Source organism: Nelumbo nucifera, chromosome 8 (genome assembly GCF_055504915.1).
Source record: "Nelumbo nucifera cultivar China Antique chromosome 8, China Antique-T2T, whole genome shotgun sequence".
Classification (NCBI taxonomy): domain Eukaryota; kingdom Viridiplantae; phylum Streptophyta; class Magnoliopsida; order Proteales; family Nelumbonaceae; genus Nelumbo; species Nelumbo nucifera.
The window spans coordinates 18086854-18112559 of record NC_142656.1 but is presented as its reverse complement, the minus strand read 5'-3'; the positions used below and the strand labels follow the sequence as shown (position 1 = coordinate 18112559).

General features: G+C 44.4%; 1 protein-coding gene across 1 annotated transcript; it reads right to left on the bottom strand.

Annotated features, from left to right (window-relative positions):
• Nucleotides 1–22762: 22762 nt before the first annotated feature.
• On the bottom strand, nucleotides 22763–24879 carry LOC104588497 (zingipain-2-like). Its single transcript, XM_010246441.3, has 5 exons — nucleotides 24345–24879; nucleotides 23983–24212; nucleotides 23621–23749; nucleotides 23161–23472; nucleotides 22763–22963 (listed from the first exon to the last, which is right to left on the bottom strand). Exons 1-4 carry the CDS (start codon nucleotides 24814–24816, stop codon nucleotides 23212–23214), a joined length of 1092 nt encoding a protein of 363 aa, XP_010244743.1. The 5' UTR covers nucleotides 24817–24879; the 3' UTR covers nucleotides 22763–22963; nucleotides 23161–23211.
• Between the last annotated feature and the right edge of the window lie 827 nt (nucleotides 24880–25706).

The following is a 25706-nucleotide window of genomic DNA, read 5'->3' as shown; positions in this document are numbered from 1 at the left end:
CTTTAGACATTGGCCGTATTAGAGAGCCAGCATGGCATTTTCTAGGACCTGATTGAGATTTTAGGATTTTAGAGCCATAGACAGAAAAAAAAAAAATAAATAAAAGGAAGAAGGGAAAGTTTTCAAGGGAGATACAAACAAGGGGAGGGGTGGACACAATGATAATTCCAAAGGAAATCGAGCCAGAGGTATATATTATGACTCTGGATCTCCTGCCCACAAGAACTCTGCCCACGTCTACCCACAATACACTAACCCCTGTGAATTGGGAACATCTCCCCTGCACAATAACTATACAGAGGATGAGATGTTCTCCATGTGTGGCTGCAATAAACATGGGCAGAGTTCTCGTGGATAGGAGATCTGGACTCATATATTATACGGATGAAGCCTAAAGGGGAGAAATAACAGAAGAAAGGAGTGGACACAACACTTGTCTCATCCATATCCCATAAGATATTAATCTTGATTCTTATAATAAATAAAAATAGTTAAATCTAAATGGATCTAAATAGATGGAAATGAGAAGACATTTCTCGAGACTCTTGATGTTCTTAGAAGAGAATGTGATCCTAATGTGGTGATTGGTGAATATGCTCCTAGGGTTCTTCCAAACTTGGCTTAGTAGGCTTCTTCACCGCATACGCCATGATTCAGTTTGTTCATTTTTGCTGATGCTTCTCTATGCATACAGTAATAAATCATCCACTCATTCCAAAAACTAATGAAACAATAGGAGTGAATATGACCAACAATGCATATACTATCTTCTCTTGATGTAAAAGCAAGCATATGGCATGAACTTTGAAAGCTGGCTTTTGTTACTTTGTACTTTGGCTCCCAATCTATTTTGAAACTTAAACTTTTGTATAAAATTTGTTTGAAACATGTTGAAATTCCGGAAGTGGCATTGCCCTAGTTCATAATTTCTAAAGGTTAAAAGAGAGTAGGGAAGAAACACCACTAATCTAGTTCGTTTTCGAGAAAGAAGATGATGAATAGTGCATTTTTCAAAGGATAATTTTGGATTTTGAAATGTTTCTAATTGTACATGAACTCATGGATCAGATAATGTACAAAATGCTAATGGCTGGATTAAAGTGGCACTTTTTGAAAGTTGAGAATGATGACTATATAGGCCATATGAAATTGACCACATGATAAAAATGCATCTAAAATTAATATAATGATGATTATGCATCATCTTTATATTGTAGAGAAAATTGGACATATGAAATTGCCATCAGCATTTGATGTGATGACGCTGCATCATGATCTCCTAGTGGATGCATTTATACTTTTATTAATAGTATGAATGGGTTCTATATTTTTCATTCTCATGACTAAAATACCTTATTTTTGAATTTGATCTCTTCTATTGTTTTTAATATCTCAAAATTCCAAAGTTTATCGAATTAGGGTAACCATGCAGCTAATCCAATTAGCCACACTGCATCTAGTAGTACAATGCACGTCAGACATTACTCTCTTTAATCCTCAACTTTCCTAGTCAAATTTGTCTGTGAAACATGAATAAAAGGATGATGATGCATCATCACCATTATATTGTGGAGAAAATTGGCCAAATGAAGTTTTCAATTTTTTTTTGGATTATGTCTAACCAGTTTAAGCACAACCCAATTTTCATTTTATTATTTGTATTAAGTTTTTTAATTGTAAGCAGAATTTAAATAGACTTGACATTATAATTTTTATTAGTAATAAAATCACTTATAATTACAATATGATTTATAATTAATGATTAATTATTATAATTTTACTATTTCTACTTATTTGTTATCTATTATTTTTCTCTTATTAGATTTTTTAGACATCTTGTTCAACTTATCTTAATTTAATATTTAGATTTTAATTTAAATAATATTAGAAGAAAAGGTTAGATATTTTTTATGAGAAACTTCCCACGATTTTCTAGCAATCCTATAAACCCGCCTTATGTTTAGACTCTAACAAAAACCTTCTTAGGGCTCAGTTTAAGATGAGTGCACTGGTTCAACCTGTTTATTAACAACTTCTAGCTAGGGAAGGTTTATGTAAGTTTCTCTAAGCCCAGAGTAGATTCTGGTTCAACCTGTTTTGACAGGCCGGACCATTGGATTGCACCCTTACTTCCCTACTGCTCTCTTTTCCACAGATGCTCCATACAGACCCGAATAAAGAATGTTAAGCCTCTGATGTGCATGAATACTTTTGTGTTATCTATACCTTTTGACAATGGGGAAAGGGGAAGGACACAAATGCTAAGCCACTGGTTCCCGGTTTTGATGAGACATCACATCTCCTCCCCACAAGGGGCCGTCCCACAACGCCCCATAGCATATTCACGCCGTGAATTGGGAACATCTCCCGATCGATGATGATATCATTGGAATTGGTACTGTCATCGATCGAAAGATATTCCCAATTCAAGGCGGGAATGTGCTGTGGGGCGTTGTGGGGTGGCCCCTTGTGGGGCGGACTCTTTTCACCATCTAATTCTGTTGGAGTCTGATAAAATTTCTAATTTTGTTGATGCTCCCTACATCAGCCCAACACTATTTGTTGAGAACAAACATGGCTACATTGACATTTAGGCAATGGTCCATGATGAAAGAAGATTTGGCCCGATCTCGTAATCACTCAACACGTAGCAAAGGCAAACAACTCGACACAACAATGCACCCAGGGCGCAAGCACCAAAGGGAAGAAACCAGCAGTCCGAACTCCCTACTAGGAGCTTGAACTCCCTACGAGGAGCCCGACCTCCCTACTAAGAGCCCGACCTCCCTACTAAGAGCTCAAACTCCCTACGAGGAGCCCGACCTCCCTACTAAGAGCTCGAACTCCCTACGAGGAGCCCGACCTCCCTACTAAGAGCCCGATCTCCCTACTAAGAGCCCGAACTCCCTACGAGGAGCCTAAACTCTCCCTTAGGCCCCGAGCCACACAAGGCAGTGACCCAAACTGGCCCGCCTCATGGCAGTTCGGGACACTCCCCTATTCGAACTCAAGACCACCTCGTTCGCCACTCCAGCACTTCGCCTCCAGGACGCCGAACTGAACAAACGTACCATACCTGACACCAAGGAGGTCCGTATCCAAGGGTAGCGCACTTGACTGACTTGGGATCTGACGCTCGACAGCTGCACTTCAATGGTCACCTACCACCGCCACCTGCCACCGTCATCGCCAATCGCAGAGACGGCTCCAACAAAAGGGAGCAGTGGTGGTTTTGTCCAGTAGAGAGGATGACACCCAAACTGGCAGGAGACCAGAGGTAATCATACCCGACCTGACAGAAGCTTAGGAGTGAGTGCACGAGGTAGCTATAAAAGGCTCCCTACCCCCAAGAACAAGGTACGTGAACTTTGCGCCATCTAGTTTTATCTTGCCTAAGAATTCTAACTTGAGCTTCGGAGCATTCATACCGGGTTCCCCCCGGAGCTTCCTCATCTTCTCTGTTTCAGGCTCCCTGTAGCTCCGTTCAGAGGCAAGGTCGTTGACAGCTAGGACCAGCCGGATTGCGCACCATCAAGTGGCGCCGTCTGTGGGAAAACGCTTCTAAAAGCCTCCCTCTAAACTCTCATAACCTCTCTTCTTCAAAAACCCCAACACTCATGGCTTCTTCCAGCAACGCCGGACGTGGCACGGAGACAAACACCACCGGGGAACAACTTCAAGTCCCCGTGGTGTGCATCGGACAGTTCACCATCCCCCTTTCGGTGGATGGGATCCCCAGCTTGAATGCGCCACAAGCATCCCCTTTCCTCTCCCTATCGAGACAACCTCTACTGAACCAATTGCCGTCCCCTTGGCAACCAGCCAAAACCGGTTGGATGACCTGATGCAATGCATGCAGGCAATGCAAGCCCAAATGCAACAATTCCAGCAACACCAGCTCCAGCAGCACCAAGTACTGCACAACATCTCCCAGTATCACTATCAACAGCAGTTCCCCCAACTACCGCTGAACCAACCACTACTTCCACCTCGGTACCCTGCTCCGAAGCCGGTTAAGGCCTCCCCACAGGATAGACGCCTCCACCAGGGAAAAGCCTCCCGGCCCCAGAACCCCCCTAACAGCCAAGCCTCGTCCCCAGGCCGAAGAGAGAGAAAAATCACCCCCGCCTCGCAGGCGGGTCAGGAACCTCGCCCGCAAGGTCAGCACCTCGGTGCTCTAGGCCCAAGTTCCCGCCCACGGAAAACCGATTCAGCGCCCTGGCAGCAGACTACCAGCATTCCGGGCCCATCGAGCTCGGCAACACAGAGGCCAGCAGCGCCAGTACCAGGCCCACTCAACAACAAAGGCGCCGGTGAAGTCGCCGAACTGCCACCCGTGTCTTGCCCGAGCTCAGAGGTAAGGAAGAGACGAGCTCGGACGAGGTGAGAGCTACCCCGATTCTCTCAGTTCCTTCCCCCCTCACATCAGAACTCCTGATGGTCCCCTTGCCCAGAGATTTCAAGCTCCCACCTTTGGACAAGTATGATGGGTCCTTCGACCCCAATGACCACATTGATGCTTTTCAGTTCCAAATGCACCTCGTCAGGGCCAGTGAATCGTGCATGTGCGTGGCTTTCACCACCACCTTCAGCGGGGTAGTTCGCACTTGGTATAGGAACCTGGCCCCCGGGTCGATAAGATGCTGGGCCCAGTTCGTGCAGGTCTTCATTGCACACTTTGTCACCAGCAAGCGGTGCCCCAGAACAGAGGATAGCATCTTCGGAGTAGTCCAGGGAGAAGGAGAATCCATTCGGGGCTACATCAAGCGGTTCAATGAAGCGTGCTTACAGATACCGCGGTTAGACCCCGCGGTGCAGCTCGCGGCGGCCAAGAGAGGAGTAATGCACAAAGAGTTCAAATGGCACATGGTAGCTAACCAGCCCGCAACCGTGGCCGAATTCCTCAAGCTCGCGAATAAGTTCATGAGAACAGAGGAAGAAATCAACCAACGGACCGAAAGCGGGAACGAGAAAAGAAAGAGGGAAGGCGAGCCCTCCAACCCAGTCGACAAAAAAAACTCGGCCTGGGAGCCGAAGCCGAACCAGTCGTTCCGAGCTCCCTTAGCAGTTCGGACGGATTACACGCCGTTAAACACGAGGCGGACCGAGATCTTAATGACGATCAAGGACGCCCCATACGTAAAGTGGCCACCTCGCCTAAAGGGAAATCCGAACGAGAAATAAAAATTTGTATTGTAGTTTCCATAGAGACCACGGTCATAGTACTGAGCAGTGTAATAATCTCTGGGACGAGATAGAGGATCTCATCCGTCGCGGATACTTAAGGAATTTTGTACAACATGATAATAATAATAACAATAAGGCAGGTCGGCAAGGGGAGCACGGAAAGGATGCCCCTGAATCTAGCAGCAGACCAGCCAAATCGTTGCAGCGACAGCCTCCGGAAGAGAGGCCAGTTCGGGGAACCATCCATGTAATTGTGGGAGGTTCGGTGGTAGCAGGGTGTACTTCGGCAGCGGCCCGGACGTCAGTTCGCGAAGCGGCCCAAGAGGAACAGAACCCCCCCAAAAGACCAAAGACTGAAGGGTCGATCTTCTTTGCGGAAGACGATGCGCGAGGGGTCCACTACCCCCACGATGACGCGCTTGTCATTAAACTAAGGATCAGCGACTTCGAGGTCAGGCGTGTACTCGTGAATTCGGGCAGCTCGGCGGACATCCTCTTCAAGTCAACATTTGACCAGCTACAGTTACAGAGGAGCGAGCTGAAGCCCGTGAACACTCCTCTAGTGGGTTTCAGCGGAGAGGAAGTCAGGCCCCTCGAAAAAATAATAGTACCTGTGGAAGTCGGCACATGGCCTTGTGCGGTCAGACTCAACCATGATTTCCTGGTGGTCGCGACCCCCTCCCCATACAATGCCATAATAGGGCGGCCAATTACGCATATCCTGCGGGCAGTGGTCTCCACATACTATTTGGCAATGAAGTTCCCAACAGACTTCGGTGTGGGGGTAGCGCGGGGCGACCAGCTCGAGTCCCGCAAGTGTTATGTTGTCGCCCTGAAGGGAAAAACCAAGGTGGCCGACGACCTTGAACTGGAGCGTTCTACGGAGCAAGGCGAGGAACGAGCTTCGCCCATAGAGGAAACAGTCACAGTCCCGACTTCGGCTATAGACCCAGCTCGCACACTACATATCGGTGCTTCCATCGAGGAACCACTACGAACCGAACTGGTGAGTTTTTTACTTCAAAATTTAGATATTTTTGCTTGGTCCGCGGCCGACATGCCCGGTATTAACCCCTGCCTGATAACTCACAAACTTAATACTAACCCTGTAGTCAGACCCGTTAGACAGAAGAAACGCAACTTAGCCCCAGAGCGCTGGAGGGCGGTCGACGAAGAGGTCAAAAAGCTCCTCGTAGCAGATTTCATAAGGGAAGTCCATTACCCGAGCTGGGTAGCCAACCCAGTGCTGGTGAAAAAGGCAAACGGCAAGTGGCGCATGTGTGTCGACTACACCAACCTGAACCGAGCTTGCCTGAAAGATTGCTTCCCCCTCCCCAGAATTGACCGCCTAGTGGACGTGTCCTCGGGACATGAGTTGCTAAGCTTCCTGGACGCCTACTCAGGCTACAACCAAATCAGGATGGACCAGTCCGATGAGGAAAAAACTAGCTTCATAACCGAGTTCGGCCTGTACTGCTACAAGGTCATGCCCTTCGGGTTAAAAAATGCCGGGGCAACCTTCCAAAGACTTGTAAATAGGCTGTTTCGGCCCTTGATTGGCACGAAGATAGAATGTTATGTAGACGACATGGTCGTCAAGACGCAGTTTTCATAGGAATTAATACAAGACTTAGATTCTGTCTTCCAAATCCTGCGTCAATTTAGCATGAAATTGAACCTTAACAAATGTGTCTTCGGTGTCACCTCGGGCAAGTTCCTAGGGTACATTGTTAACCAGCGCGGTATTGAGGCCAACCCGGACAAGATAAAGGCCATCCTAGATATGAGACCACCCCGGAAAGTAAAAGAAGTTCAGAGGCTAAACGGTCGCATAGCCGCTCTAAGCCGCTTCATGTCCAAATCAGCAGACCACTGCTTGCCCTTCTTCAAAGTAATCAAAGGCAAAGAGTTCGAGTGGACCCGAGACTGCCAGCTCACGTTCAACGAGCTAAAAAGCTACCTCGCTAGTGTGCCAACCTTAGCCCGGCTTGAGGAGGGCGAGGTCTTAGAGCTGTACCTCTCGGCAAGCGACGAGGTGGTCAGTTCGGTACTAATAAAAGAAGTAGACCGGGTCCAACGACCCATCTATTATTTAGTAAAATTTTGCAGGGAGCAGAGACAAGGTACCCGCAGATAGAAAAGCTAGCATACGCATTGGTGATAGCAGCTCGGAAACTCCGCCCGTACTTCTAGGCTCACACCGTCATCGTCCTGACTAACAAACCTCTGAGGCAAGTTTTACTCAAGCTCGAGGTTTCCGGTCGACTGACGAAATGGGCCATCGAACTTAGCGAGTACGACCTCTAGTACAAGCCAAGAACTGCTATTAAGGTCCAAGCCTTGGCAGATTTTATCACCGAGTGCACATTTAGCCTCGACGCCCCTGAGCCGGTCGAGCCCGAGATCCCCAGTTCGGGTGAGCTCGGAGCTCCCAAGCCAATAGAGTCTGAACCTCGTGAAGTAGCAGCCAGTGTAGCATCTCTCCTGGTTAGGCCAAACGCGAACTGGGATGAGGAGCCCTGGATCCTTCACGTAGATGGCTCCTCGAACCAGCAGGGTAGCGGGGCTGGAATAGTGCTACTTTGCCCGAGCGGAACGAAATTGGAATACGCACTACGCTTTGAGTTTGCGGCATCCAACAACGAGGCGGAGTACGAGGCACTGATAGCCGGGCTGAACCTAACGCGCAAGGTCGGAGCAAAGCACATAGTTATCTGCAGTGATTCCTAGCTCGTGGTCAACCAGGTTACGGGCGAATACGAAGCACACGAGCTCACTATGATTGCATACTTGGCAAAAGTAAAGGAGGCTCTGCTCAACTTCCAGTCACACTTCATCAGATAATCCCAAGGTCAGAGAACACTGAGGCCGACCCCTGTCCCGGTTAGCCAGCACGAGTCACAACGCCGTGAGAACCGTGTACATAGAGGACTTACCTTGGCCCAACATTCTCGATGGGGCAGAAGAGGTCACTCCCGTCCTTGAAGCAGAGCCAAGCTGGATCGACCCACTCGCGAGCTTCCTGCTAGATGGAACCCTCCCTGCGGACCACAATGCAGCCAAGAGGGTGCAGCGCCAGGCAGCCAAATACGTCATAATAGATGAACGGTTGTACCGACGATCCTACACGCTCCCCTACTTGCGTTGCTTGCGACCTATCGAAGCCGAGTTTGTACTCCGCGACACTCATGAAGGTCTGTGCGGCGGACACCTGGGGGGCAGAGCCCTCGCCCAAAAGGCACTTCGACAAGGATACTACTGGCCAACGATGAAGGCTGAAGCCATCGAGCTCGTCAGAAAATGCGACAAGTGTCAGAAGCATGCCAATATCCACCATCCGCCTGTTACCGACCTCAAGTACCTCACCAGTCCATGGTCCTTTGCACAATGGGGCATCGACCTCCTGGGGCCATTCCCGCCAGCAACAGGTGGGAGAAAGTTCCTAGTGGTGGCAATAGATTACTCCACAAAGTCGATAGAAGCCAAACCTCTGGCAACATTCACAGCCCGAAACATACAGAACTTCTTTTGGAAGAACAAAGTATGTCGCTTCGGGCTACCTCGGGTATTGATCTCCAACAACGGCAAACAGTTTGAGGATATCAAGTTCCAAGAATGGTGCCAAAATATGGGAATTCGTCAGAACTTCACATTGGTCGCACACCCGCAGGCAAACGGTCAGACAGAAGTAATGAACAGAGCCATCCTCCGCGGACTGAAAGCACGACTAGACCGAGCTAAAGGGTTGTGGGCGGATGAGCTACCAAGTGTTCTGTGGGCTCACCGAACTACGGAAAAAACTGAAACCCCCTTTAACCTCACCTACGGCACCGAAGCGGTAATCCCGGTGGAAATCGAAATACCTACACTGCGACTAGAAGCATATGACGACCAGACAAACGGAGACGAGTTACGCACCAACCTCGACCTACTGGATGAGGTAAGAGACCTCGCGCACATCCGAACAGCGGCCTACCAGCAAAAAGTAGCTCGGTACTACAACGCTAGAGTAAAGAAGAGGAGCTTCCACGTCAGCGATCTGGTTCTCCGTAAGATCATGGTACCCGAACCCGGCGTGGGCAAACTCGGACCAAATTGGGAAGGACACTACAGAGTAAAGAAAGCACTCGGGGGGGCATACGAGCTTGAAACCTTAGAGGGTACGCAAGTACCTCGAGCATGGAACATCGTCAACCTAAGGCAATACTATTTATAGACCACCAAGCGAAGTGGATAAAATCACCACCAAAACAGGCCGCGTGAGCTCGGTAACCCAAGTAGGAAACAGATTAGACGTATGGTCAGCTTGGCAAGTACGTTCAGTTCGGGAGAAAGAACAACCAACACTTAACCAAAAGAAAAGTCATTCCATTTCAAAGTAAGGTAGTACATTTCAAAAAAAAAATTTTTTTTACATTCCCGGAGCTACTTCTTCATTATCAGAAGGCACTTCAACGATACCCGAAGGCCCTGCCTCGCCCTCAGAATCTGGCTCACCATTAGCAGCATTGGCCATCTCCTGAGTTATGCGCGAAGTGGATATGGCACTAATATCGAGCTCGGGGTACGTATCCCGGATCATCCACCGGCTTAGCTTGAAACCCTTCATTACGAATCCACCATTAGGTCGTCAAAGCTCGGCGAGGCGATGTACTCATCGACAACCTTCTTCTTGGCATCTTCAATTCCTTGAGAAAAGATCTACGTCCTCTCCCTAATGTCCTCCTGAAGGTATTCGACTTGATGCTGCAAATCCAGCCTTAGGTCCGCCATGTGCTTCACTATGACTCCCATGGCCTCGACATCTCTCTGAGACCTCGCCTGCCTGGCCTCTACAGCACGAGCAGCCGCCTCAGCAGCTCGGGAAGCCACCTCAGCAGCTCGGGAAGCCGCCTCAGCAGCTCAGGAAGTCGTCTCAGCAGCACAAAGAGCCTCTTCAGCAGCTCACGCCTGCCTCGAGCTCCTTTCCATCTGGGCCGCCAAGGCGTGGATAAAAGAGTTCACCTACCAAAAAGAACGAGTGAGTAACAGCACGACAAGAAGGATAAAAGCAAAAGAGCTCGATAAAAAGTCTGACTTACCACCATGGCATGAGTAACAGCACGGCAGGCCACCTGGTGCAGAGGGAGATCAGTCCACGCCGTGACCTCCTCGGGGAAAATGGCCTCCTTACTCTTCTGAAGAGCGTGGGTCGGCAACAACACACTCCTGAATTCCCCTGGGGCCCCCGAGCCCGAGGGCCCAACTCGCGTATGAGTAGACCCAGAGTAAGCAGGAGCACCAGAGTAGGTGGGAGCCCCCGTGTAAGTAGTCTCAGCATACGGGCCCCCTGCCGCTTCTTGCATTGGAAGAGCCATCTCGGGCTCCCTGGGCGGATCCCCCGACGGGTAGTCCGGTACCTCGGGCTCCGCATCCCGGGGTAGCTCGGCGCGAGTTCTCTTGCCAACTCGCTTCCTCCTTTTCATGCCTTGAAACAAGCGCCCACCACGAGTCCCTCCTAAGTCCATCACACCTGCAAAAAAGAGTTCGGCATCAGAAAAATGCCAAACAGAGCAAAATAGAACCTCAAAGTAAGGAACCTACCCGAACTCAGGTCGGCCGCAATGAGCTTGGCCTCCGTTAGATACTGTTGGCACTTTAGCCCAAGCCGCGCCCATTGCCGGAGGCCCTTCACCATCTCTTTTTCAAGCGTAACACCGGAGTCAGGGGCGGCCACCCCCCACCCAGTCTGAAATGGCCATCCCAGCACACTTCGCACCCCAAAGTAGTCCCGCTTCCATGCCAGGACCTTGTTAGGAAGATCATGTAAGAGCTTAAAACCCGGGCGAGGAGACAGGTGATACGCCCGCCTATGCCCGGTGAGGAGACCCGCTTGCTTCTTAAGCATTTAGATGGAAGAGAAGATCTCAAATATTATAATGTTATTTTACATTGTATTTTACATTGAATTATATATTTTACATATAAATACAATGCTTAAGTTTATATGCATTAATACAATGTTATTTTACATTGTATTATATATTTTACATATAAATATTATGACATGACATGTATAATTTATCTTATATGTAATATTTTATATTATATAATGTATAAATAAGTTTATATGCATGTTATGTCATTTAATATATAGATATGTAATGTTTTATATATGAGTGACATTGGCACAGAATCAGGCCCGGCCCGGTCCAGGCCTGTATAGACTTGGGCTAGGTCTTATGTTTCAGGCCCGAAGCCCTAGACCAGGCCAGGCCCGGGCCCGGGCCTAACCTGTAGGGTTCCTTCAATCCAAGCATTGCTGTTGTTGCTTGAGGATGCCATTACCTAAGGTTCAGAGAACGGGAGAGAACTTAGCTTTTGTGTAGCGGTTTCCACATACGACACCAATTGATTATGTGCAATCTAACAACTCCCTTTTGGCTAATGACTCGGATGCTGAGTTGGAGAATCTCTTGCTGGAAGGTGACTCACATGTTGAGCTGAATAAGGCCGAGCTAAGAGGTAGCTCAGATGCCGAGCTAAGTTAAGGACGAACTGTACAGTTTTCTGAGGAGACCTGTAGGGAAATAGTAATAGAGTGGTCGGGTTGCTTTACCTAAGGTGGGCACTCTGATGCTTAAATCAACGAATTGGAGATTTTTTAGAGAGCTAGAGAGTTGTGAGAAATAAATTGAACATAACTTCTAAGGTTGGAAATGAGATCATTATATAGGCATAAGGAACCGAGAGCTTCTTGTAATGCGTTTGAGATTCTTGAGGAACCGCGTTCTCCATGTTCGAAGGAGAGGGATAGAGTTCGTTCAATCAACTCCAATGTAGATGATATAGAAAAACGGGTGTAACAGTTGAGCGTCATGGTCCCAAAGAAATTAAAAACAGTAACTTACTTAAGGAAGAAGTCGGCGAGCATGTCTCATAGGTCACCACCTAGACCCCAATCAGGTTGGAAAGTCGTCAAGGAGGTTGCTCCTCACGTCGAGGTCCCTTGGGCCGGTAATGACAAGGTACTAAAATTGTGTATGAGGTCAGTAGATGGGTCTCCATTAGGTTGGCAGAGATAGGTCTCCAGGTTGAAGGAGGTAGGTCACCAGGTCTCCAGTAGGTCAGTGGAGGTAGGTTGCTAGGTCTCCAATGGGTGTCTGGAGGTAGGTCACCAGGTCTCTAGTAGGTCGGCGAAGGTAGGTCACCAGTTCTCCGGAGGTAGGTTGCTAGGTTAGTGGAGGTAGGTTGCTTGGTCTCCGGAGGTAGGCCACCAAGTCGGAAGAGGTAGGTCGCTAGGTCGATGGAGGTAGGTCGCCAGGTCTCCGGAAGTAGGTCACCAAGTCGGTGGAGGTAGGTCGCTAGCTGGGACTCCATCATTTTGTCTAAGGCGAGTCATCGCCTATATTCTTATCTTATATCAATGGATTAGATATTGGCTCAATCCAACGCAATCCAATATAAGTTCATTATGGACCAGGACCAATCCAATCCTATAAATACTTTGGACCGTTAAGTCTAGATTGGTCTAATTCAATGTCTTATTGGTCCATCCAATCTGTCCAAATTGATTTTGGTTTGGATGGGGTACAATCCAAAACCAATCCATTAACACCATTACACACTAAAGTTGTGCTCCTAACTAATAAGAGGGCAATCATTTGAATTGAATGGGTGCAAAGTAAAAAATATGAAATCAATGGTCAGCTGATACATTTCAGGTGAATGCTAAACAAATGGGGAATGGCTAGTGCTTAGTGCGACTCAAAATAGATTTGTTTAGGCTCAGTTTGGAAGGAGTACAAATAGAAATATGTAGAGTGCAAAATTTTATATTTTGTACTATTTTGTATGTATTTATGTTGTACATATTTGTATTCGTACTCTTTCCAAATTGATCCTTAAGGATGGCAACGGAATGAGGTAGGTCGCCAAGTCTCCAGTAGGCTGGCAGAGGTAGGTTGCCAGGTCTCTAGAGATAGATCGCCAGGTCTCCGAAAGTAGGTCGCTAGGTTGGTAGACATAGGTCGCCAACTGGAACTCCATCATTTTGGTTAAGGCAAGTCACTGCCTACGTGGTGCCGAGGTGTCATCCAACTATTTTGAGAAGTCACGTGTCATGATATCAGTGGAGGGCCAAATCTGCCCTCATCAATTGCACCCCACTTCCGAGTTGAGGTTAGCTCAGCAAAGGGAGTAGCTTGCTACAAGCCCTTCGGCCCAGAATGACTAGTTTGATGAGTTCATAAGCGTCTATCTAGTTTGCTCCCCAAGTTAGAAGAATCTAGGGGTTGAATGCAACATTACACAGGAATTCACCATCTTGACTATCGGGGCATAGGAGCAAACTCATTTGCTCGAGGAGAGGCGGAGCAGGCACTTTGAGGACATCTATCGTACTAGGGATGCAATCGTCAATGAGTTTGAGCAATTCAGCCGAACACCTTAGGAGTGAAGTTTGTCATGCCATCCTCAAGAGGGGCTTCAAACTACGTGACTGCCTCCTTTAGTCACTCCACTTATGTAGACTTCAACGCAATGTCCCTCTAGCCAGTCCTTAAAGGAGTAGCTGACAAGGTCAATGCGGAGCTTGAAACCAAGGTGGAGGACGATTGTAAAGAAGTTGACCAAGTTTGCATGTCTATCGAGGTACTGGAAGAGAACTAGTCTTCGTTTCCTTCATTTCTCCTTTTTATTTATTAGGTCTGTGGTGGGATACCGACGTCCTTTGAGATCGATTTAAGTGTAGTAGCGACATAGTGAAAACGCTGCTGAGCTAGATAAATGGGGGCTGACCTACACAGGTTGGCCTACTTGTTGTCGATGCATTTCAAGGTCGGCTTAGGGGGGCTTAATGCTAAAAGCGGTTTGGCTTCCCCTTAGTAGATTTTCGCCAATGTGCGTGTACTGCAAGTTGACTTGTCCAGGTCACCAAACCGGTTATAATTTTGGATGTCAAAATGATACCGAGCTAAATAGATGGGGGCCAACTTGCATAGGCTGGCCTACCTATTGCCAACACATTTCGAGGTTAGCTTAGGGGGCCTTGATACTAAAAGCGATTTGGCTTCTCCTTAGAGTGCAGTTTGACTAGGTCGCCGAAGTGGATGATCATTTTGTAGTAGCACGGCTGCATCTATGCCATCATGGGGGACAACCTTCTTAGGTATGCATTCGTTGGTCAGTGCTGCACATGTACTGCACCTGCTTCTAGAATTGTTGGCCGCCTGCTCCTACTAGAGCCATGGGCAGTCACCTTGAGGGGGTTGCTTTATTGCTTATAGGTTGCCTACACTTGCGAGAACCATGAAAGGATTGGCCTATGAGGCTGGCTCGATATTCAATTAGCTACCCATTCTCATGGGAGCCATGGAGAGCTCAATCAACAGTGAGGCTATGCAGTTGGGATGGGAGATAATCTAGGCTAAACTGCTAAAGCTCGCTCGAGCTGGTCATTTAATTTCTGCCCCCCTTGTGATACGTGTGTCGTTGCTGGTGTTTGAATGGCAAGTCGGTTCCACGGTTGCACTACGTCAGTCCTCAGAGGCGCTGGCTGTCTACTTCTACGATAAGCCACAGGGAGCTCAACCTATGGGGGCAGCTCTACTAAGTACAGGTTGCAAACTCGCACGGGAACCTTGAAAGGCTCGACCGATAAGGGTGACTGTAGTCCGTTGGCCGCCGAATCCCGCAGGAGCCGCGAAGGACTCGACCATAGGAGCAACCTCACGAACAGAGCTGATGAGGCTTTGTCCAGGCTGATTATGTGTGTCGCAAGTCGGTTCGTTCAGGTCACCAAAGTGAGTCTCAATTAGGTCTCCAAAATTTTAACATGCCAATTTTCTCTTAGCACCTTGGCCTACAGACACCTCATCACCTTGGCAGGGCTGACCTGTGAGTAAGGGTGGCAACGAGCCGAGATTTTCACGAGCTGCTCGAGTTCGGCTTGTGAAAATTTCGGCTTGGCTCAGTTTCAACCGAGTTCGAGCTCAAGCCTAATTCACTGGCTCGATTATGAAACAAGCCGAATTCGAGCCTACTAGAGCTCAGCTCGTGAGGCTTGCAAGCCGGCTCGAATATATATATATATATATAATTATAGAAAATAATATATAATAAAAATATTATAACTATTAATTATTGTAATTCTTAATTTTTTAAATATCAAATAAAATATACTTATATATATATATATTTTATTTTTATAAAATATTTTTTTCTCAAAATTGAGCTTGAGCTTATGAATTTTTGACTCGAACTGAGCTTGAGCTAAAGTTCGAGCCTTGTAGAATAGTCCCGAGTCGAGCTCAAGCCTCGTACTATTCAGCTTGGTTCGGCTCAAATCCACCCCTACTTGTGAGGGTGGCTCCACAAACTATTGGCCATCAACTCCCACATAGAGCATGAAGGGCTCGACCTGTGGAGCGACCTCACAGTTAGGGAGATTCCGTCTGGGCAAGACTGTTGGAACTTGTCTAGGCTAATCATTATGATTCTCCCCCCCCTATGGGTAGGGGTGATCATTTCAGCCCAACCTGGGCCCGGGCCCACATCCGGCCCACAAATTTTAGGGCCGGGCTTGGACTTAATGCTTCAAGCCCGGCCCGACCCGCATATATTTAAACTTACACACATTTTGTGTATAATGTATACATATGTATACATGTTATTTTACATTATATTATATATTTTGCATATAAATATTATAACATGACATGTATAATTTATCTTATATGTAATATTTTATATTATATAATGTATAAATAAGTTTATATGCATGTTATGTCATTTAATATATAGATATGTAATGTTTTATATATGAGTGACATTGGCACAAAATCAGGCCCGGCCCGGCCCAGGCCTGTATAGACTTGGGCTAGGTCTTATGTTTCAGGCCCGAAGCCCTAGACCAGGCCAGGCCCGGGCCCCGGCCTAACCTGTAGGGTTCCTTCAATCCAAGCGTTGCTGTTGTTGCTTGAGGATGCCATTACCTAAGGCTCAGAGAACGGGTGAGAACTTAGCTTTTGTGTAGCGGTTTCCACATACGACACCAATTGATTATGTGTGATCTAACAACTCCCTTTTGGCTAATGACTCGGATGCTGAGTTGGAGAATCTCTTGCTGGAAGGTGACTCACATGTTGAGCTGAATAAGGCCGAGCTAAGAGGTAGCTCAGATGCCGAGCTAAGTTAAGGACGAACTGTACAGTTTTCTGAGGAGACTTGTAGGGAAATAGTAATAGAGTGGTCGGGTTGCTTTACTTGAGGTGGGCACTCTGATGCTTAAATCAACGAATTGGAGATTTTTTAGAGAGCTAGAGAGTTGTGAGAAATAAATTGAACATACCTTCTAAGGTTGGAAATGAGACCATTATATAGGCATAAGGAACCGAGAGCTTCTTGTAATGCGTTTGAGATTCTTGAGGAACCGCGTTCTCCATGTTCGGAGGAGAGGGATAGAGTTCGTTCAATCAACTCCGATGTAGATGATATAGAAAAACGGGTGTAACAGTCGAGCGTCATGGTCCCAGAGAAGTAAAAAATAGTAACTTACTTAAGGAAGAAGTCGGCGAGCATGTCACCACCTGGACCCCAATCAGGTTGGAAAGTCGTCAAGGAGGTTGCTCCTCACGTCGAGGTCCCTTGGGCCGGTAATGACAAGGTACTAAAATTGTGTATGAGGTCAGTAGATGGGTCTCCATTAGGTTGGCGGAGATAGGTCTCCAAGTCGAAGGAGGTAGGTCACCAGGTCTCCAATAGGTCAGCGGAGGTAGGTTGCTAGGTCTCCAATGGGTATCTGGAGGTAGGTCGCCAGGTCTCTAGTAGGTCGGCGAAGGTAGGTTGCTTGGTCTCCGGAGGTAGGTTGCTAGGTCGGTGGAGGTAGGTTGCTTGGTCTCCGGAGGTAGGCCACCAAGTCGGAAGAGGTAGGTTGCTAGGTCGATGGAGGTAGGTCGCCAGGTCTCCGGAAGTAGGTCACCAAGTCGGTGGAGGTAGGTCGCTAGCTGGGACTCCATCATTTTGGCTAAGGCAAGTCATCGCCTACGTGGTGCCAGGGTGTCATCCAACTGTTTTGAGAAGCCACATGCCATGATATCGGTGGAGGGCCAAATCTGCCCTCATTAGTAGCCATGCGAAGAAAAAGAAAGTTTCCATTGAATGAAGAGGGCAAACTCAAAATTTCTGGCAGGGAGGTCTTTGTTTAGTGATACTTTGAAACCACATGGCTGCATAGCAAAAAACTAAAGCTCTATCACACCAGAGAGACTAGTGCAAAACAAATAGCTTCTCTAGTAGTTCTTTTGAGGTACAAGAGAACAAGACGGAGAAATACAGAAAAGGAAAATGGAAGGTAAGAGGCGTACACGACTTCTAAGATTTCCGCATTATTAGTGCCTTCTAGTTTTGTTTTGATGCAGAGACAAGACTTGGAGGCATATATTCTCTTCTATATTCTACTTTCTTTCCTCTTGCAACCTTGCATCGGGAATATCTCCCCATGAAATAAAACACATGAGTAGGGAGATATTCCCAATGCCAGGTTGTAAAGGCTACTTGAACGGGCATTGCCCTGATGGACGAAGATCGACTTCGATCAGGTGCTCACACCATCCCAACAGCCTCTTGCAACTTTGCATTGGGAATATCTCCCCATGAAATAAAGCACATGAGTAGAGATATATTCCTAATGCAAGGCTGTAAAGGCTGCTCAAAGTGGCGTTGCCCTGATTGATGCTGAACTCTTTCCTACGGTGCTAGATCTCTAATTTCTTTTGATCTTCAACCTGGGATCTTTTACTATTTTCTTGCAAGTTGTCTGCTCCACGCTAAAGTAAAAGTTTTCCTCTGTACGTGTCATCCAAACATGGTGGATCTGATGACAATCAAAAGTCCTTGGAACGAGTCCAGATCTCTTGCCAATAAAAGACATTCCAACACTTGTGATCTTACACTGAATATCTCACACATGGTGGCTCCCAATCTTGGTGAAATGTGTGGTGTCAGATCATATTGGTAGGGTGTTGGAACTTTGTAACTTGTTTTGTTGGCAGAAGATCCTAAGTGCTTTGGAAGGGCTCGGATTCAACTTGGAAGGATGCAGAGGTACCTGCAAGAGAGAGGACAGCCAGAGGCCTGGGGTGATACCTCAGGACTCTGATGAACAACTCAGTAAGGGCCAAGTTGTCCGAGGTATATTAGGCAATAGTAAATGAAACTAAAAGTGTGTAATGATATGAAACCTACCACTCGGAATTTCCTACTCACTTTTCCTACCCATTTTCTATTCGTCGTGAATTGGAGCCGCACATCTCTATTGTGAATTAAGAGATGTGTGACTCCAATTCATGGCGGATAGGGTGTGGGTAGGAAAGGTTTGTAGGAAATCTTGGCTCGAAATCTAGTTTCATAAAGGTTGGGGATGTTCGTGCCAATCTACACGTGGTGATAACGAGTAGGACACTTGGAAGCAAGGTGGGACATGCTCAGGTTACTTGTATGCCACATTTAACTGTGTGTTGAAGAAGCCTGGGCCCACTAGATGGGTAGGTGAGACAAATGCATCACCAGGTGGTTGTCCCTGTGTATATGTGGTGAGCTCGGGTGTATTTTTTTGGTGCAGCTCGTCTTGACAAGATGTGCTTCCTTATTAATGCAGAGATAAGTGTATTTCTTCATTGAGCTTGGAAGGAGTACAAATACAAATATGTAGAGTGCAAAATCATATATTTTGTATTATTTTGTATGTATTTACGTTGTATATATTTGCATTTGTACTCTTTCCAATCTCAGCAACGTTACTGTTGATAGAGTAACTCAGGTAGGATGAGTGTTGGACTCAGTCCAGATCAGGTAGATACATTGATTTCAGCACGTTCAATGAGTACTTAGAAAATTTTTTGACACCTGTCCCTAAAATTACCTCCAACCTATCCTTGAAAAAGATTAAAAACTGTTTTTGACAGTTGTTATAATTTTTTTCAAATGCTCATTGAACATACTTACTATATTGTGCCTACTAGATCCGGTCCCAGTTGGACCGTCCAAAATGAGCACTGGTTATCTGAAGTTGCCACGTGTCTTGATCTCACTGACCGGGGTCACTTCCACTCCATCAGGATCCAAAAGGAAAAGGTAAAATGGTGGAGTAACAAGACAACCAACTCAGATGTTGTTGATACAGATATAGCTATTGTGAATGGTGGCCATCTTGAAATAGAAATGCAAAAGCGTGAAGAAGCAGAAAAGTTGGAAGCCTTCCTAGGTTTGCAGGTACAAAGCTCAAGCCCTCCCAAAAACATGCAAAGATGATTAGGAATTTACGATGCAGTTCATATTAATTTTACTTATAGTGCGCGGTTGAAAATTTATTTGGAAGACTTAATGGAGAGGGAAGTGCTTTGAAAATATGACTAGGTAAACTTTTAAGTCCAATAGTTCAGCTTGTGGAGAAAGCTTAGTGTTTTTGCTTGATGTCCCTGCTTAAATCGATTTTCGATTTTCTGTTAAACTGTCAGCTCCTCAACAAGTGCCTCCATCAGATTTCCTATTATATATTGATATTTTTATCATCCTTACAAATTGACACTCCACGACTGTGTAAGCAGAAGCAGAAGAATTGAAGCTTCAGGAAGATTGCAAACAGAATGGTGGGTCATGAAGCACAAAATATGCCCACTAATAGATAAAGCACAAAATCTATTCACTCCCTCATGTCTAGTGAGGCGGTTCGGACAGGGTTCAATCTATGGTAAGCTGAGTTATTGTGTCGAGCTGTGAAGCCGAGCTGAGAGTTGCTGAAATGAAAGAGATATTAGAGTGCTTGGGTAAATTTTACCTAGAAAGACACTTCGATGCTAAAGTTAGTGAGTAGTTCTCCTAGAGAAATTGAGAGAGAGTGAGAGCTTATTTGCACATACCTTTTCAGAGTGTCTCGGGGTTCCTTTTATAGTTATTAGGTGTCCAGGTGTCATTGATCAACGTCTTTGAGTTTTCTGCAGAGCTGTTTCCATAGTTTGAGGGAGTGCTGGGCCGTTGGTTGCTAAATTTGTGCGGTAGTGACAGGTTGCCTGTGGGTCTCGTGGCGTGTGGTTCGGTAAGCTGTCCCAATAGTTTCAGTAATGGTACTAAATTGGATATGGCACGCGAGACGGTTTCGGGCGAGCTGTCATTGTCGGTGGGCCGAGCTCGCTTCAGCTCAGCCATGCACCTGTTATAAACTACCACATGTTGAGCTGGTGAGCTGTCTTGCTGAGTTGGACGCTGTGTTGCTAACAGCGTCCACGTGTCCTCCATCAAGTGGGTTGACCAAAATGCCCCTTATCAGTGGGCTCTGATCGATGGCTTACAAAAAGCTGTCAACCTTGGTATAAAATCCTTCTTGTCTACACTAACTCAACAAGAAATGTGAATAGTACATATAATGATGATGAAGGAGATTGGATGTGAGGTAGGGATACTTGGTGGACCTTAGATCGCACCATGTGGCACTAGCCATATCAAATTCTGGCCGCACACCACCAATTGCTTCCAACCACACCTAAGGCAAGGTTATCTATAAAGGGGGCACTCACCTCAAGGTAAGAGAGGAAAGGAGAACCATTCTTGGCTGTCAAGGACTAAGCTATGAGCTCTCATCTCTTGCTTGGTCTGACCCCTTTTTAAGCACTCGACTAACTTGGACCATCGGAGTCTCCGCCCCTGGGGTAACACCCAGGGCCTCTGATGTGTGCTCTTCTCCTGTTTACAGATTGGACCTATTGGCCTCAGACACTAGCAAAATCGCCTTGTTGCCCTTGTTCTTATATTTGGTAGCGACAATTGAAACCGTATGTGGGAACATTTTCAAAACTTCCCTCTAAAAACAACAAAACTTAATCCATCAAGTTTCCGATATAGATGATAAGTAAGACAACACTCCTAACGCTTAGAACCTAGTCACAATGAACCAATTCAAGATGGTCCTAGACAGGTTGGACAACCTAGCCGAGTGGTTGGATGAGGTAGGGCGTTCGACAGGAGGCCGCCCCATTGGGAGCCAGGGGAAACACAATGAACGATCCACCCATGAACCACCGAGCCAACGCCTGATTGGCCAGGGGAATGCCGACAGGCTAGTAAGTCCCCGTAAAAGACCTCTTGTCTCCCCAACCAGAGAGGCAAACCTGTGGGGTCCCTCACGACTTATCAGCAAAGAGTTGCTAGATATTACAACTCCTGGGTCAGAGAGTGCCACTTCAAGGAAGGTGATTTCGTCCTTAGGAAGGTTATGGTTCCTAAGCCCAATGTTGGAAAGCTTGGACCTAACTAGGAAGGGCCCTACAAGATCAAATAGGTGGTGGGCCCCGGTACCTTTTGGTTGAAGTGCATTAGTGGAAGACTAGTACCTTGTACATGGAACCCCGAGAACCTATGAATGTATTATTAGTGATGTAAACATGGGTAGTGAAAATTTTGTGAATAAAAAGTGTACAAGTTCCTAAGTTCCTCCTCACCTTGGCTTGATTCACCCTAGTGTAAACGTTCTTGTTTACAAGTTCCTCTCAATTATTGATAATGATTTTCATTTAAAAAAAAGTATTAACTTTTGGTAGACAATTGTGTATTATTTTATTTACTGATTTATAATAATAATTATTATTACTTATTACTAAAAATTAAATTATTGATTGATTGATTGAATTAATTAATTAATAGTTATGAACTTATGTAATCAATTCATAATTAATTATTTTACTTAATTTTAAGAATAATTGATAATATGTATAATGTATAAATTATTAATAAATAGTTAGTTAGTTAATTAATAATTACATAATTTTTTTTGTTTTAAATATTAATTAATTAATATTCATCTTCCTAAAAATATTTAATAATTTATATTTTTTGAATTCAATTATTTATTTATTATTTTATGTTCATAGTTAATTGTTAACGAATTTGTTTAGCAGTTAAATAAACTATTTCATTTATAGGGTACAATGGTTAATTTTCATTTTTCCTGTAGTGAATCAAGAAAAACTTACCAACTCCAATACTCCTCTAAAAGTAATTATTATAATTTCAAAAGCATTCGAATGTCACAAATGGTTAATTTTCAATCCCCCTTTCTTTCTCTTGAACTATTCATTTGAGATCTAAAGAACCCATGCTACCTCCTCACTATCATCACTTTTAGCAACAAGTTCCATCATCGCAATGCATCCTCTAATGGGATTCCATTATTTTAGTTTGTTTGAAAAATGCACTTGAAGATTGTAATAAACAGAAGGTTGTGGACAAAAAAGCAGCAACCTACTAGAGGAGGTTGAATTTTTCCCACATTCAGAGCCCATCTATCTGTATTCTTTTTCCTTCTTCTTGTGTTATTGGACAGTAACCTTATAGGAAATTAGAGACAAACAAATTGGACAATCCAAAAACCACATCGAATCATTAATTTGCAAACAAACAAATCTGAAGAGAGTACTGTAACTAATTTCTTTCTCTATTTAAAATTTCTAGATTATTTCTCTTCTTGTTTGGACATTATCGAGAAGAAGCATGGATGATATAAAGGGATAAATGGTAGACTCTTAGGAGTGAGAAGAAGCATGGATATCACTAACTATGTGATATTTATTAATTTATCAAATAGTGCTTCCACACATTATTATTTACTACACATGAACTTTAACGAGCCTCCTCTCTCTTTAGTTTTATTAATAGCGACATCCTCCTTCAGCTGGAATGATATGAAAGGGTTTGGAAGCTTCTTGCATTTATTATAGTTACGCTCATCGAATCTCCACATAAAGTCCTACAAGGAAAATCATAATATTAGCACAATAAATATAATAATAACTAAAAAAGGAAGCCATATTCTTTGTTTTAATCAATTTCTTTTCTATCTTAACATGCTTAGCCAAAGTTATTATCAAATCAAAAGCCTGATATTAAACCACTGAAATCCAAAGTAGAGGTAAAAGATGAAAGTTAGAAATGCAACCAACCAACCTTGACATAAAGCTAGTCTTCATACTAAACTTTCTGCAACGGCATGAACATTTAAGCGGGGATGGATGTGAATGACGAAGTCGCATATTTCGTGGGATAGCGAATATATGCATTGATGTTGCATACTCCATATGGTAATTTATGGTTTCTTTCCATTAACATATATCCTGAGATGCCCCAGTTATTTCCATATGAGTTCTTAATTATCCAATAATCAGTGCCAGAAGACGTGGTCCCATAACCCACGATCAAAACTGCATGATTGACGTTTGATGGATTGTTTGTTGGGCAGCTTGATCCTTTGTAGATCCCCTGATTGGTGAGCACTCTAACCGATTAATTTGTGATTATCGGACAAAAGTTTAAGATAATGAAAATGGGAACTGTTGCTTCCCTCTAGATTATTATTATTATTATGTATTCAAATATTCGAAATATATAGAATGCAGTAGTAACTTACTCCTCTGTATTGACTAAAATCTGCTGGAGCTAATATCAATGCACTAACAGGTTGTTGAAAAACTGCACAAAGAATGGATTCTTCATCATTATAAACCAAACTATATCCATCAATTGTTGCTGCTTTAACCTGACCAAAATAGTGAAAAAAAGGGGAGTCGTTAACTTAGTATATCTACGCCACTTTGATGTATTATCCAAATAAAAAAACCATACAAAGAAGAAATTTTAAGTGTTATTGGTTTAAAGTGATAGTTTTTCATTATCTAATCTCTCTCTTTCCCACACACACACACATTTTAACACAACCGTACAACATTGGTAGGAAGAACAATAGATGATGGATCAAAAAGAAAAACTAACCACATTATTTTTGCAAATCCCTTTTTGTCCAATGTAGGGATAATTGTCTTCACTAGATATACCCCCATTACCGATGACCCACTGGAAAGCCACAGATATCCAACCTCCTCCACAATCACCTTTGGGACTACAATCCAGTATTTGTTGTTCTGATAGACTTATAAGGTTTCTAGTGACGATATAGTTTATTCCTTCTATCGCGCCTGCAGATGAGAATGCCCAGCAGCTTCCTACCAAGAAAGATACATCAAAGACTAATTAGAAGAAGACATGGGAACAAAATACTTTAATTAAATTCTAAGCATTTCTAGCACCTTTCGTGAGTAAAATTTAATATACAATATGCAACTAAATATACTAACCACAATATCCCTGATTTTTAACCTCGGTTACAGCTCCCTGAGTTCTCCAATCAAATGTTGAGGGAGGAGTGCATGAAGCCTTAACCCTCGTTTTATTTGCTTCAAGCGACATGAGTTGTGTAGTATTCAATTTTGAAAGATAAACCTCACTGAACTCTTCAAAACTCATATCGGAAAATTGTGTGAGTCCCAAAATATGATCAGATGGCCCTCTCTTGGAGTTCCAATCGATTATGTAAGCCAGCTTACTTTGAAATATCTTGAATCGCCTCTCCTTTTCTTCTAGGCTTGCATACGCCTTTCCATGCTTATGTATCCATCGCTCAAAGAGTAGAGAAATTCCTTCATCCGAGAATATTTCATCAGGATCATAACCCAAAATGGAGTATTGAACAGGAACACCTAAATTAAAGTTGAATAGGGACAAGAGCACTAAGAAGACAAGTATCAAGTTATTTTTCATGACACCCATTGTAAAATGATAAGCAACTAACAGAAGAAGAATGGTTTTTCTTGTTGTAACTATATCTATCTATCTATCTATATATATATAGCAATGAGACTAGTAGATAGGAACTCTCTGCGAGGAGAGTGGATTCGCTAATCTTGATGGTTATGTTACGAGTTGTTGTTGGGACCAATAATAATGTCCCATCCAGGCCATAAATCATTTGATGATTCACTCAACCTATACGATTACCTTTTTTATTGATAAAATATCAAGGTTGGAGCTGGTGTTCTATAACATGAAAGTTTTGCCCATTGAATTCCATAAATTTCCAGAGAAAATTTTTCACTACTTAATCTATTGGCCATAATTTTAATGATATAAAAACCTATGTTTTTGAAATGGTGTAAAAATGAAACCTTATTTTAATCCAAGTGTCAGTCTAGCGGTTCAACCAAAAACTTCATTTGCTTATTGCCAATGTGTAGTAGTGGTACTGTTTGTTGTTGTAATAGTAGTAGTGAGCAAAAATGAACATCAATACAACGATGATGGTATCTAGAGAAAATTGGAAAAATAAAATTTCCACATCCAACGCCATTTGATATGATGTTGCATCATCAGTTGACATGATGATGTTACATCATCATCACTTGTTTATGCATCTATATTACTATTCAAGTATGAACGAATGGGGTTTTAGATCTTCAAACTTTCACCTGAATAAAATACTTTAGTTTTGAATTTTGCCCCTTTCCATTGTGATGGTGGAAAATTTATCTTATTCCCTATCATTATGACCTTTCATTGAGGTATTAACTCCCTAACTCTTTCAATCAATACTATATTTAAAGATTTTAATTTGTTTATATTATTCCTTCTCTAAGGCCATGTACGTATTCTCTTAATGCCTC